Source organism: Argopecten irradians, chromosome 7 (assembly GCF_041381155.1).
Source record: "Argopecten irradians isolate NY chromosome 7, Ai_NY, whole genome shotgun sequence".
NCBI classification, from domain to species: Eukaryota; Metazoa; Mollusca; class Bivalvia; order Pectinida; family Pectinidae; genus Argopecten; species Argopecten irradians.
This window is the reverse complement of record NC_091140.1, coordinates 1,571,160-1,586,237: the sequence shown is the minus strand read 5'-3', so window position 1 is coordinate 1,586,237 and position 15,078 is coordinate 1,571,160. Positions and strand designations below refer to the sequence as shown.

The following is a 15,078-nucleotide window of genomic DNA, read 5'->3' as shown; positions in this document are numbered from 1 at the left end:
GTAAGGGTGGGTATATGTGTTAATGATTACTTATACGCTGTAATAGTTTACCAGTTTGTCGTTATAAGGAGTATGGATGGATCTATCGTTGTATTATAGGGGTATCGGTGAGTCTTTAAAAGATCACATACCACTTTCTCTCGGCAGATTCGACTAGAAATATAGTAAGACAAACTTCCGTCTGACAGCTGTCTAGTTTGTGACCTCGTCCATGTAACATTGAGAATTAAGTGTGATTGACCTTCACACAGTACTAGTGGTACACAGTAGTCTACACATGGAGTAGTAATGTTGGAGTTTATCACGGGACTCTTCACTGGCAGCAGTGGTCTAGTATGGACATTACTGGCCGTTCTTGTGGTGTTTTATTTATGGAATAGACACCAGAGACTGAAATCCCTACCCCCAGGGCCGACACCACTCCCACTCCTGGGCAACCTTCTTGATCTGGCGTCCAGTGACCAGTTAGAAACTTTCCGTAAACTGAGAGAAAAGTATGGAGACCTGGTCACTCTTCACGTGGGGTCCTTCACGATGGTGGTGGTCAGTGGTTACGACACACTCCGGGAACTCTTCGTCAAACGTGGTGACGTCACGTCCATCAGACCAGATATATTCACGTTCACAGATATTACACATCGCCATGGTAACACTTTTATTACGGTACATTTTAACCGCTGTCCTCCAGTTTATAATATAGACCTAGTTAGTAATATTTTCATTGTTGACCTATATTTTGACCTTTCCCATTGGTAAGTTTATAGTATATATATTGACCTTATGCTTTCCTGACCTCTATATGACCTTGTAATCACCTGTACGATCTATCAAAATAATGACTTAACATTTATGTCAATTGTAAACACAGTGAAGTGCTAATATTGATATATTTGACTGATATACATGTTTAATTCGATGAAAATATTAGTTGTTAGTTGATGAAAAGAAAAAAGGTTCATGTTAACTTTTTAGCCCACCATCATCAGATGGTGGGATGTTCAAATCGCTTTTTGTCCGTGGTCCGTCGTCCGTCCGTCCGTCCGTCCGTTAACAATTCTTGTTATCGCTATTTTTAAGAAAGCGCAGAAGGGATCTGTCTCAAAATTCATATGTAGGTTCCCCTAGGGCCCTAAATGTGCATATTGCATTTTGGGACGGATCGGTCAACAAGATGGCCGCCTCGGCCATCTTGGATTTTGAAAGTTAAAGTTTGTTATCACCATTTCTCAGAAAGTACTGAAAGGATCTTTCTTAAATTTCATATGTAGGTTCCCCTAGGACCCTAGTTGTGCATAATGCATTTTAAGACGAATCGGTCAACAACATGGCCGCCAGGCGGCCATCTTGGATTTTGATAGTTAAAGTTTGTTATCGCTATTTCTCAGAAAGTACTGAAGGGATCTTTCTCAAATTTCACATGTAGGTTTCCCTAGGGCCCTTGTTGTGCATACTGCGGTTTGGTTCCAATCGGTCAACAAGATGGCCGCCTGTCAGCCATCCTGGATTTTGAAAGTTAAAGTTTTTTATTGCTATTTCTCAGAAAGTATTGAATGGATCATTCTCAAATTTCACATGTAGGATCCCCTGGGGCCCCAGTTGTGCATATTGCGATTTGGGACCAATTGATCAATAAGACGGCCACCAAGGAGCCATCTTGGATTTTGATAGTTGAACTTTGTTACTGCTATTTCTCAGAAAGTACTTAATCGATTTGTCTCAAATTTTATATGTAGTATGTTTGAAAAAGTTTGAAAAGTAGAGAAAAGATCTATCTTTCCATTGTCAGACATAAATCATTCTTTGGTGGGCGCCAAGATCCCTCTGGGATCTCTTGTTCACGATAAAAATTGTTTTGAGTTTGTGTATCCATAGGGATAACCAGCAGGTCAGGGCCGGAATGGAAAGTCCACAGAACGTTCTCAATGGCAGCTCTTCGGGATTTCGGCTTCGGAAAGAAAAGCTTAGAAGGCAAGATAACAGAGGAGATTGAGGTATTTTTGAATATTCTGTACGAGAACCAAGGACGGGCTTTCAATGTGGACTACTGTCTGCAGACAAGTGTTGCCAATATCATATGTGCCATTGCGTTTGGTAAGAGGTTTGAACATGACGATCCAGTCTTTGTAAAATTGATAGACTTGATCAAAGAGAACATGGAGCTGTCTGGTATCGCCGGGCTACTAAACCTAATCCCCAGTGTTCGGCACATTCCCGGCGACCCTGTTCAGTGCAGGAAAGTACTGTCGAACGCAGACAAAATTTATAGCTACTTCGGACAGCTCATCGACAACCATAAGAAAGAATACCGCGAGGACAGCATCAGTGATTTCGTCCATGTTTATCTCAAAGAAATGAAGAAGAGAGAAGGACAGGATTCCACATTTACAGGTATAGCACGTTCGGCACAAGAGTTTCGGACTATCTAAAGGGATGTTAGTTCCAAAAGTAGTGAATTGACATTTTCTTATGTGACGTTTCGATAACTAGAACATTGTACCATTTTTCCAAACTGAAGAAAATATTTAGAAAAATCACAAGAAGCATTACGAAATGTCCGTTTTGGCACGGATTTTGTTTGTTTTATTACATAAGAAAGTTTTATTTTGGTGTGCTTTATGTCGTGTTATCTTCTGATGATTATTTTAAACATATGTATCTTTGTTCAGAACGTTCATTTTGAAAGAGATGGTTTAAAATTGAGTATCCAAAACATTTTTAATATCTTACTTTTGTAGTTAAACTTGGTTAACATAAGAAATGGTGTTTCTAGATTTACAGCTTGTCAACACAGTGGCTGATGTGTTTGTTGCCGGTATGGAGACGACAGCAACAGCTCTTCTTTGGGCCATCTTGCTTTTCATCAACTACCCGGATGTACAAGAGCGATGTCACGAGGAGGTAACAAAGGTGGTAGGTGAAGGTCGTTTCCCCTCTCTGTCAGACCGACCAGACATGCCGTACATTGAGGCTACCATCACCGAGATTCTCAGACGGGGTGATATCGTGCCACTCGGAATGCCTCATGCAACTAGTGAGGATTTGGAGTATAATGGGTACATTCTTCCGAAGGGAACTATGTTGGTAACAAACATCAACTCGGTTCACAGCGATCCAACAATATTCAATGAGCCAAGTAAATTTGATCCTACCAGGTTCCTCGACAAAGACGGCAAAGTGTACAGAACAGATCGCATTATACCGTTCTTCTTCGGTAAGTATGGAGTCAATGTATGTGCTAAAATATATCAAGGTTAGAAATAGGGGAACAATTCAATTTATACAAAACTCTAGTTTTTGTTTTGGGTTTTGCTGAAAGGTTATTCGAAACACCAGCTTAGAAACCACCTGTAAGCTCTTGTAAGCACTGAAAATTTAATTATTTATTTTTAATTTATATTTAATTTCATTTATAAAAAGTATATCTAGATCATCTTGCACCTTGCAGTTGGGAAACAATGTCTTCATTGTATTAATGAACATGTTGTATTTTACCCCAGGTCGCCGTGTGTGTATGGGTGAGGCCCTGGCCAGGTCAGAACTATTTCTATTCCTCACCTCCATGGTACAACGGGTCCAGTTTAAGCCAGTCGACCCTGATAGTATACCACCACTTAAAGGAACTGTAGGAATCACATTTAAGCCGTATCCATTCGAGTGTATTGTAGAAAAGAGGGCCTAGAGGCAATTGTATCTTTTATTCTGACATCAGTAACACTGAGCGGCGTACATGACATTTTACACTATGCCATTGTGATACTGAGTAATCTTTGCCATTGAAACTTATAAAAGATCATCCAGGAAATGAGAAGCAGATAGTTCTGGGTCCATTACGCAACTTGGGTTAATATTGGAGGTACACTATTTTACTGTTATCAATATAATGTATTGGTGATAATCGTAGAAGTCGAACTAGAAGTTGTACTGACAGATTCTCTCTGTTTGTTGATGCCATTAGATATGCTGGAGCATACTTGTTCCTTTTAAGTATTTAATACCCCCGCAACGAAGATAAGTGGGGGTAATAATGGAATCGGGTTGTCCGCATGTCCATCTGTCCGTCTGTCTGCCTGTAGACACAACTTTATCCAACTCCTCCTAAACGACTTGACAAATTTTGATAAAATTAGGTACACAGAACCCTGACATAAAGGGGTAAAATATAAAGTGTTCAGCAATGTTACCTATTAATGGAGTTATTAATAAGTTTGTGAAACGGGGGTATTAGTCATCCACTCTGGCAACAATTTAAGTTGTTTTACCATCCTGTATATTATAAAGACTTATAATTATAGTAAAAACTATAAACCCTATACGTTATTTTATGTATGACTGCAAACAATAGATTTGAAATGGACGAGAGTGAGGAACTTGTACATGTATGGAGATTTGATGGATTTTGATTGGTCGATAGAGATCACGTGAGGTTGTGAGATGGGTATTAAAAGGGTGCGTGTGAGGTGTTATTGTCGGGAGTCAACGTCGCTAGCCAAGGGTACAGTAGTTTACGATACAGAACCCTTGGCATATGTCGTGTAAAATGTTAATTTTCCGCACTGCGCCACCTGCTGGATATGCAGTTGCGCCCCTTCTATTTACGTAATAAGCAACCAATGAAAAAGCTCGTATCATTGTTGTATGGATTGAAAAATGGCAGCGCCCTTTAAACTGCACATGTTGTTTGTGACAGATTCAAAATACCAAAGATAAACAAGTTTGTGGGTCATTTGTTTGTCAGTTCGAACATCGGTTTTTGTGTTTCATGCATCAGTGTTCAATTTTGTCAGGGGGACGCAGTTTATCTTTGCATAATTTGTTTAACTTTGAGAAACAGAAACCAGGCACTTATTTACTTTCCCAATCAGTTTGAAGTGCAACGTATCCATGTACTTGAAGGTCACACACTTCGATTCAGTTTTGTTGACATATAAAACTGCGCCTGAACCTAGCTGTATCCAATCAGAATTTGAAAGCGGAAACTTTACTTTTTACACGACATATGCCAAGGGTTCGGTAACGTAGACTACTGTACCCTTGGCTAGCTAAGTTGGACGGGAGTGTGAAGTGTGATGAGTGACAGCACCTTATGTATTGGTTGTTATGTATTAAGTGTATTATATAGAGGAAGAAAAGATTAATTAAAACCAAATTGAACTCGTCATGTGATGTTTTAAAGCTCAAACTTTATTGGTGACCATTGAAAACTGAGTCAAGCTTAGAACAACAAAACAAACTTGAACATCATATTAGCCCCACAACAATAAACAACAAAAATTATCCATTCACATTATAACGTATATAATATTATCTAGTGTTAACCTCTATGATTGATTTAATAATGCTTACACTTATTAAAAAATATCAACAAAATAACAAGAAGAAAACAAAAGCAATAACACGCTGTCTGTGATATCTACTTAAAACGTTCTCAATGTATTCGACAGAAAAAAATAAAGATTGACTAAGGAACTTAATGTTAACACAACCTAACACAATAATAAACAAGATACAGATTGGTTTAGAATTAGTACCAGTATAACAGAACCAGGACGTCAGGAAGAGCAAGCGTTCCCTTTTTATTACCGCTGTCACTCGTAGGTAAGGTCAAATATTGATCAAGCATGGGGCTGCACTAATGGAACCACAAGACGTAAACACTAACTAATCTTTACCACATAATGGGACACATTATAAAATCATTGAGGATTTAAACATTGATAAACTATAAGAAATGTGTCAGAATTAGCTTCATTGAATTGTCATCCCATCATATCGACCAAATATCATAAGACCTCTGACATTCGCCGACATCAGTAAGGTATAGTCCTCCCTGAACTATGAAAGACCATTCATATCAGAAACGAGATAATTTTTGCGCGTTAGCATTTCACGCGTTAACACATTTTATATGACGCTGACAAAGATAAGGTCAAATTATTTTATTATTTGTTTAAACTGTATAGAAACCAGATGGTTTTTTTTTCCAGTTTTTCCTCATCCCTGCATGCAACATCAGCTATCTGTCGATATGTCCTCGACTAATTACATCTATGCTCACCGAATTGCTGATTTATCTATATACAGAGGATATTCCTTAGCTTCTTGATGAATAACAGTTATATTTAATCGAGCTGGGTTGAAACTTTGATATTTTATTTCAATAATTGTTTTATATTTCATGATTTAGATCCACACATATGGCGCAAAATTTGAATAAAAATAACATAAAATAATCAACTGCAACACATTTATGCTCCAATAAGAAAAAAAACGAAACATTGATTGGAAAAATGCACGTAATGTTGTAGTTTTGGTTTGATATTTCAAAACACTTATCCCATAAAAAAAAAAAAAAAAAAAAAACGATATGTGAAAATATCGTGGATATTGTACTCAGATTGGTCAATAATGAGTGAAATTATCAAAACTGATATTTTCATTTAGGTGAAAAATACCAATTATTGTTTTAAAGTATAAAACCCTTTATTTCACTGTGAAAAATGTTATAAATCACATTCTACCACAATAGGCAGTGCTATTCAACTCTCAGGACATTAAATAAACACTGCAGCTGTTGATCAACAATTTGTTTGCACGTGGTATAAACTCTGTACGCATTCTGATTGGCTGACACGGTGAACTTCGACGAAACTGTTTATTTCTCAGTATCACGTCATCATTGTCAACGTCATCAACAATCAAATAACGTCATTCCATGTTGTGATCGCAGCTTGACGTCCAAAACTGATGTTGGAAAGCGGATGCGTCGTGTTGATTGTGTCAAAATACGTGACGTTTTCATTCATGTTAAATTGATCATATTGAAGTTAAATTGATCATATTTAAGTACTAATAATACATCTTGACGAAGAATTTCACTGATGAGTTTCTTAGATTTAACGTGTATGAAACGAACTTGATCTTGATGGTAATGGCTTGATGATTACCTGAGTTTTATTTTCTGGAAGCAACTGTGAAGATTTGAACTCAATAAGACGTTTAACCCTAAAGATGTTCTCAATTAGAAATATTTGATATCGATGGATATTTTATCAAACGATGACTTTTGAATACTAATTAGTGGGGGGTTTTTGCCGATGAAATATTACTAGGCCTACGCCTTATTTGCATATTTCGGTAAATACACGTTACCGTAGGTCACACTACCCGTAGTTGTTGAATATTGGATGTATTCCACACTCGTAAGTTATTTTTTAAAAGTTACAAAAGACACTCGTTAAAACTCGTGTCTTTTGTAACTTTTAAAAAATAACTCACTCTTGCGGAATAAATTCAATATTTAACAACCACTCATTGTGTAACCTCTATTTATAACATTGGGATAGATATTTGATACACGAAATCAAGGACGAAATGACTTATAATTCCATGATGAAATGCTCAACCGGGTAAGAATTTTAAGGGGATGGAAATTGTATAGAACACCGGGACGATTCCCCGGTGATAACCGTACAGACGATAACTCCGAGCTATTTATAGTTTCCACTTTTTACTGACAGATATGGATAACACTAGTGTTGGGACAAACTAGCTATGGTATAGCGATGTTCAGCGTTGTATTGCACTGCGTTCTTAACACTACCGGTCTAGTATGGACAATTTTTCTACTTCTCCTAGTCTATTATCTATGGAATAGGCATCAGAGACTGAAATCCCTGCCCCCGGGGCCGACACCACTCCCACTACTAGGAAACCTACTCGATATAGCCTCAAGTGACCAGTTAGAAGTATACCGGAAGCTGAGAGACAAGTATGGAGACCTGGTCACTCTTCACGTGGGGTCCTTCACGATGGTGGTGGTCAGTGGTTACGACACACTCCGGGAACTCTTCGTCAAACGTGGTGACGTCACGTCCGACAGACCCGACTTGTTTGTATTTAAGGAAGTTACAAAGGGTGAAGGTAAACGTGAAAATATCAGTAGTTAATTATATATAAAACTGTTTTGATTAATGTACTTTTATAATCCTTTTTTTAAGTTGGACTAGACATTGATATTAGAGTATTTTTAAAATATCGATATCTTGGTTTGGTAATTGAATGTTGTGACATCTTGTCAGGAGACTGGAATAAAATGAGTGTCGGTATCTAAAAGAGGTCGCAAATGCTAGAGGTGTTCGTCAGTGGCTCTATGGCTCTATGGTGGAGGACACATTAAAACCTATTGATCTCTTTATGATTATTTTACTTGTTAATACCACCTCAACACAGGAAGAGTTTACTTAGGAGTACAATGAATTAACTAACATACTACCACATTCGGGTGAGAAACCAGAAGTGACAAACCAGTACCATACAAAACATAAATGCCACCAGAGATTGAAGTACTTCTTGGTTGTCGATACAGTTCAAAATGATTTATTGGAAATGAAACAAAGAAGAAAAACCCCAGTATCCCTTCAAAACGACAAAACGAACTAAATTCATATTATTTACATATTTGAAGGAGACTGTTAAAATCCAAATGCATGATCCAATGATTTCATTGCGAAACGAAAGTCAATTTAAATGGATAATTAGTATTTGTATACTCAATGGACGTCAACATTTAACGCCTAATGTATTATTTCAGAGGCATTGATCAGTGGCTTCCCTTTATAGGAATTGTGAGCAGGTCGGGGCCAGAATGGAAGCTTCACAGAGCGTTTGCTATTGGAGGACTGCGGGACTTTGGTTTCGGCAAGAAAAGTTTAGAAGGGAAGATAATGGAAGAGGTGGAAGTATTTCTCAATCTGCTGGACAAGCAACAAGGTCAACCGATAAATCCCGAATACTGTCTTCAGGCTTGTGTTGCAAACATTATATGTGCCATTTCATTCGGGAAAAGATTTGAACATGGTGAACCTGTGTTTGTAGAGCTTGTTAACTTGATACAGGAGAACTTGTCACTTATCGGTCCAGCAGGAGTTCTAAACGTCATGCCCTTCCTTAGATACATACCGGGGGATCCTGTCGGTGTGAGAAAGATTCTTAACAACGCTGAAAAAATTCTCAAGTTCCTTCAAAACATTGTCGACGCACACGAGAAGGACTACGACGAGGAAAACATGAAAGATTTTATCGACGTTTACCTGAAGGAGATAAAGAGTAACGAAGGACGGGTCACTACATTCACAGGTATGTTTATAATACAGGTAAAGTAAGTCGTATTTGACATTAAATTCTATATGCACCGAGCAAACCTCAAGACAACATACATCTAATAAAGGTTAATGTTCTAAGTGAACCAAAGGGACCTGGCACGATTTTTTTAACTAACATCTTATATATATATATATTATAGTATCAAGTGTATGAACTCGGCGGTCGAGAAAAACGGACCTATTTTTTTTAAACCGTGATTATTTTAATAAACGGGCTCTATACACCATTGACGTATATTTTACTTACCTTAAAGAGAAATTATTTATCTTTCCATTGAGTGCTTGATGAACAAAATTGACCGAGTATTGACGAAGTTATGGCTTGATGAATCGGGAAGTTTACTAAAACTATGCTAGTTAGACATTTCCTTGTCCGGTCGAAATGTCGTTTCGCCTCTAATGGGTACCTCAAAAACCAAACCAAACATCCACAATCTCCTTTTGTGGTGTCACGACCCGTACTTTGTAGAAACTCCATTTAAACATCGTGTAGCTCACTTACTTTAACCATCACCGCCATTAGAGGCGAGACGACAATTCGACCGGACAGGGAAATGTCTACCTAGCATATTTTTTATTAAATTTCCCGATTCATCAAGTCATAACTTCGTCAATACTTAGCCAATTTTGTTCATCAAGCACTCAATGGAAAGATAAATTATTTCTCTTTAAGGTAAGATATACAAATGTACGTCAATGGTGTATAGAGCCCATTTATCAAAATAATCACGGTTTTGAAAAATAGGCCATTTTTTCTCGACCGCCGAGTTCATATCCTACCTTGATACTATTATATATCTATACTGTTGGTGGTTAAAACAATTTCCGTGCCAGGTCCCTGTAAAGTCTTTATTGCTTTGAAACAAGTTTCGGAAATGCTGTTAAAAACACCAAATGGGTTTCTGATATAGTTATAAAAAAGGTAAATGAGTAGGTACGCGAGTAAGTGCACCTGGCATGCTTTTATTTACAGTATCTCAGCAAAGAACACGATAGCTGACATGTGTGTCGCTGGAATGGACTCGACACCTTGATACTATTATATATCTATACTGTTGGTGGTTAAAACAATTTCCGTGCCAGGTCCCTGTAAAGTCTTTATTGCTTTGAAACAAGTTTCGGAAATGCTGTTAAAAACACCAAATGGGTTTCTGATATAGTTATAAAAAAGGTAAATGAGTAGGTACGCGAGTAAGTGCACCTGGCATGCTTTTATTTACAGTATCTCAGCAAAGAACACGATAGCTGACATGTGTGTCGCTGGAATGGACTCGACATCTACAACTCTAGTGTGGTCCATTTTGTTTTTCATCAACTACCCGGATGTTCAAGAAAGATGTCATGAGGAGGTAACGAGGGTGGTAGGTGAAGGTCGTTTCCCCTCTCTGTCAGACCGACCAGACATGCCGTACATTGAGGCCACCATTACCGAGATATTCCGAGTCGGAGACTTCGCTCCCTTAGGACTACCCCACGCTACGAGTGAAGACGTGAATTTCAGAGGACATGTGATTCCCAAAGAAACCATGTTGGTTCCAAACATGAGTTCTGTGAACACAGACCCTATCCTTTTTCCAGAGCCAGGAAAATTTGACCCATCAAGGTTCATCGACAAGGAAGGCAGACTTCATGGAACGGAGCATGTGATTCCATTCTTTTTTGGTAAGCCTTTTTTTATTATTGTTCTCTAACTTTTTCCTGTTTATTTTTTTACATTTTAAGCTTATGATGCCCCATATTTATTGACATTGATGTTATTCCATCGCTTTATATCCTAAGATACTTCGAAAGTAAATACACTCGATTAATCTATATGGTATGGTTTGTAGAGAATTATTTCCTCAGAATTTATCGACTATGTCTCACGTAATATCACAAACACCAGTCTGACAACTACAACTAGTTCGATCATTTCTAGGTAAATCACAAAACTACAACATTTATGTTTTCTCCAGGTCGCCGTGTGTGTATGGGTGAGACCCTGGCCAGGTCAGAACTGTTTCTCTTCATCACCTCCATGGTACAGAGGTTTCAGTTAAAACCCATCGATATAGATCGTATCCCGACTTTGAAAGGCAAATTTGAGGGTGTTGGACGCAAGCCGCACCCTTACCAGTGTCTCGCCGAGAAAACACTGTAGAGTCATAGGAACACATAGGACAGATATCATTGATTGTCTATCACCATCTACTCACTCACACCAGAGTTTTTCAGAACATGTTTACAACATTCAATAATCTGATGAGGAAAAATACAGTAGACCAAGAGTTTTAGAACTGTCATTGTGTTTAACCCAACAAATATTATAAAACAGCGGAGAAACAAATTATGGAACTTCCAGGGTGTTGGATTCAAGTTTCATACTTAGTGGTGTCTCTCCTAAATACAGCCTTATCCAATGACTGGAGAAATGTCTTACTGATTCATTACATAATATATTATCTTATACATAGCAATTAAATCGTTCAGAGCGTTAACTCTATACAAGCCTTTAAACTCACGGAAGACGACTGAAGTTAAGAATGTTGGTTTTTGTAAATTAGAAACTTTACTTTATTTTGTAATAGATGAAATATATTTATTCAATAAATCATTTTTATGTAAAATTTTTATCAGTTGTCCTCTGGTAGGATGGCTGTCATTCGACACGCATCACTACAAACATTTTGCTCCACTTTAATTCACGTTCTATCACGAAACAATAGTAAGAATATATCTAATAATGTAATAATAAAACAACACTGTCAGCTGCTACTTCAATAAAACATCTCAATATTTGATACCATCAGGCAATTATAGAGGCTTCATATTGTTATTATTACTGAATTAATATAACCCAGACGAGACGAATATCAATCAAAATTTCATATTGAGTCGGGTGCCTCTTTTGTTGGAGTAGCAGTTTTTTCTTATAGATATCAGAGCTGTATTCCATAGTGGTGAACTGTCAGGGTACACAATACTCTAGACCAATACCATTTTCACGGAATTTTTTTTTCTTCTGTGAGTTGTATTTTCGGCGATTTCATTTCGCGGTCTATACACTTATGAGTTTACTTTACTTGTGTAACCATTTCGCGGTCTATACACTTATGTGTTTACTTTACTTGTGTAACAATTTCGCGGTCTACTCACTTATGGGTTTGCTTTACTTGTGTAACCATTTCGTGGTCTATACACTTATGTGTTTACTTTACTTGTGTAACCATTTCGCGGTCTATACACTTATGAGTTTACTTTACTTATGTAACCATTTCGCGGTCTATACACTTATGTGTTTACTTTACTTATTTAACCATTTCGCGGTCTACTCACCTATGGGTTTACTTTACTTGTGTAACCATTTCGCGGTCTATACACTTATGGGTTTACTTTACTTGTGTAACCATTTCGCGGTCTATACACTTATGAGTTTACTTTACTTATGTAACCATTTCGCGGTCTATACACTTATGTGTTTACTTTACTTATGTAACCATTTCGCGGTCTACTCACCTATGGGTTTACTTTACTTGTGTAACCATTTCGCGGTCTATACACTTATGGGTTTACTTTACTTGTGTAACCATTTCGCGGTCTATACACTTATGAGTTTACTTTACTTATGTAACCATTTCGCGGTCTATACACTTATGTGTTTACTTTACTTATGTAACCATTTCGCGGTCTATACACTTATGTGTTTAATTTACTTGTTATAACCATTTCGCGGTCTATACACTTATGTGTTTAATTTACTTGTGTAACCATTTCGTGGTCTATACACATTTGGGTTTACTTTACTTGTGTAACCATTTCGCGGTCTATATACTTATGTGTTTACTTTACTTATGTAACCATTTCGCGGTCTATACACTTATGTGTTTACTTTACTTATGTAACCATTTCGCGGTCTATACACTTATGAGTTTACTTTACTTATGTAACCATTTCGCGGTCTATACACTTATGTGTTTACTTTACTTATGTAACCATTTCGCGGTCTATACACTTATGAGTTTACTTTACTTGTGTAACCATTTCGTGGTCTATACACATTTGGGTTTACTTTACTTGTGTAACCATTTCGCGGTCTATACACTTATGTGTTTACTTTACTTGTGTAACCATTTCGCGGTCTATACACTTATGTGTTTACTTTACTTGTGTAACCATTTCGCGGTCTATACACTTATGTGTTTACTTTACTTGTGTAACCATTTCGCGGTCTATACACTTATGTGTTTACTTTACTTGTGTAACCATTTCGCGGTCTATACACTTATGTGTTTACTTTACTTGTGTAACCATTTCGCGGTCTATACACTTATGTGTTTAATTTACTTGTGTAACCATTTCGCGGTCTATACACTTATGTGTTTACTTTACTTGTGTAACCATTTCGCGGTCTATACACTTATGTGTTTACTTTACTTGTGTAACCATTTCGCGGTCTATACACTTATGTGTTTACTTTACTTGTATAACCATTTCGCGGTCTATACACTTATGTGTTTACTTTACTTGTGTAACCATTTCGCGGTCTATATACTTATGTGTTTACTTTACTTATGTAACCATTTCGCGGTCTATACACTTATGTGTTTACTTTACTTGTGTAACCATTTCGCGGTCTATACACTTATGTGTTTACTTTACTTGTGTAACCATTTCGCGGTCTATACACTTATGTGTTTACTTTACTTGTGTAACCATTTCGAGGTCTATACACTTATGTGTTTACTTTACTTGTGTAACCATTTCGCGGTCTATATACTTATGTGTTTACTTTACTTATGTAACCATTTCGCGGTCTATACACTTATGTGTTTACTTTACTTATGTAACCATTTCGCGGTCTATACACTTATGTGTTTACTTTACTTGTGTAACCATTTCGCGGTCTATACACTTATGGGTTTACTTTACTTGTGTAACCATTTCGAGGTCTATACACTTATGTGTTTACTTTACTTGTGTAACCATTTCGCGGTCTATACACTTACGGGTTTACTTTACTTGTGTAACCATTTCGCGGTCTTCTCACCTATGTGTTTACTTTACTTGTGTAACCATTTCGCGGTCTATACACTTATGTGTTTACTTTACTTGTGTAACCATTTCGTGGTCTATACACTTATGGGTTTACTTTATTTGTGTAACCATTTCGCGGTCTATACACTTATGTGTTTACTTTACTTGTGTAACCATTTCGCGGTCTATACACTTCTGGGTTTACTTTACTTGTGTAACCATTTCGCGGTCTATACACTTATGTGTTTACTTGTGTAACCATTTCGCGGTCTATACACTTCTGGGTTTACTTTACTTGTGTAACCATTTCGTGGTCTATACACTTATGAGTTTACTTTACTTGTGTAACCATTTCGCGGTCTACTCACCTATGTGTTTACTTTACTTGTGTAACCATTTCGCGGTCTACTCACCTATGGGTTTACTTTACTTGTGTAACCATTTCGCGGTCTATACACTTATGAGTTTACTTTACTTGTGTAACCATTTCGCGGTCTACTCACCTATGGGTTTACTTTACTTGTGTAACCATTTCGCGGTCTATACACTTATGTGTTTACTTTACTTGTGTAACCATTTCGCGGTCTGTACACTTCTGGGTTTACTTTACTTGTGTAACCATTTCGCGGTCTATACACTTATGGGTTTACTTTACTTGTGTAACCATTTCGCGGTCTATACACTTATGAGTTTACTTTACTTGTGTAACCATTTCGTGGTCTATACACTTATTGGTTTACTTTACTTGTGTAACCATTTCGCGGTCTATACACTTATGAGTTTACTTTACTTGTGTAACCTTTTCGCGGTCTATACACTTATGAGTTTACTTTACTTGTGTAACCATTTCGCGGTCTATACACTTATGTGTTTACTTTACTTGTGTAACCATTTCGTGGTCTAT

At 37.3% G+C, this 15,078-nt stretch overlaps 2 protein-coding genes across 2 annotated transcripts; both read left to right on the top strand.

The window, feature by feature from the left end:
• On the top strand, nt 1–5,156 carry LOC138326994 (cytochrome P450 2B4-like). Its single transcript, XM_069272952.1, has 4 exons — nt 1–646; nt 1,873–2,388; nt 2,771–3,211; nt 3,498–5,156. Exons 1-4 carry the CDS (start codon nt 289–291, stop codon nt 3,677–3,679), a joined length of 1,497 nt encoding a protein of 498 aa, XP_069129053.1. The 5' UTR covers nt 1–288; the 3' UTR covers nt 3,680–5,156.
• A 2,301-nt stretch (nt 5,157–7,457) lies between these two features.
• On the top strand, nt 7,458–11,767 carry LOC138326995 (cytochrome P450 2B4-like). Its single transcript, XM_069272953.1, has 5 exons — nt 7,458–7,920; nt 8,620–9,135; nt 9,840–9,853; nt 10,397–10,823; nt 11,117–11,767. The coding sequence occupies exons 1-5, from the start codon at nt 7,563–7,565 to the stop codon at nt 11,299–11,301; spliced, it is 1,500 nt and encodes a 499-aa protein (XP_069129054.1). The 5' UTR covers nt 7,458–7,562; the 3' UTR covers nt 11,302–11,767.
• Nucleotides 11,768–15,078: the final 3,311 nt, after the last annotated feature.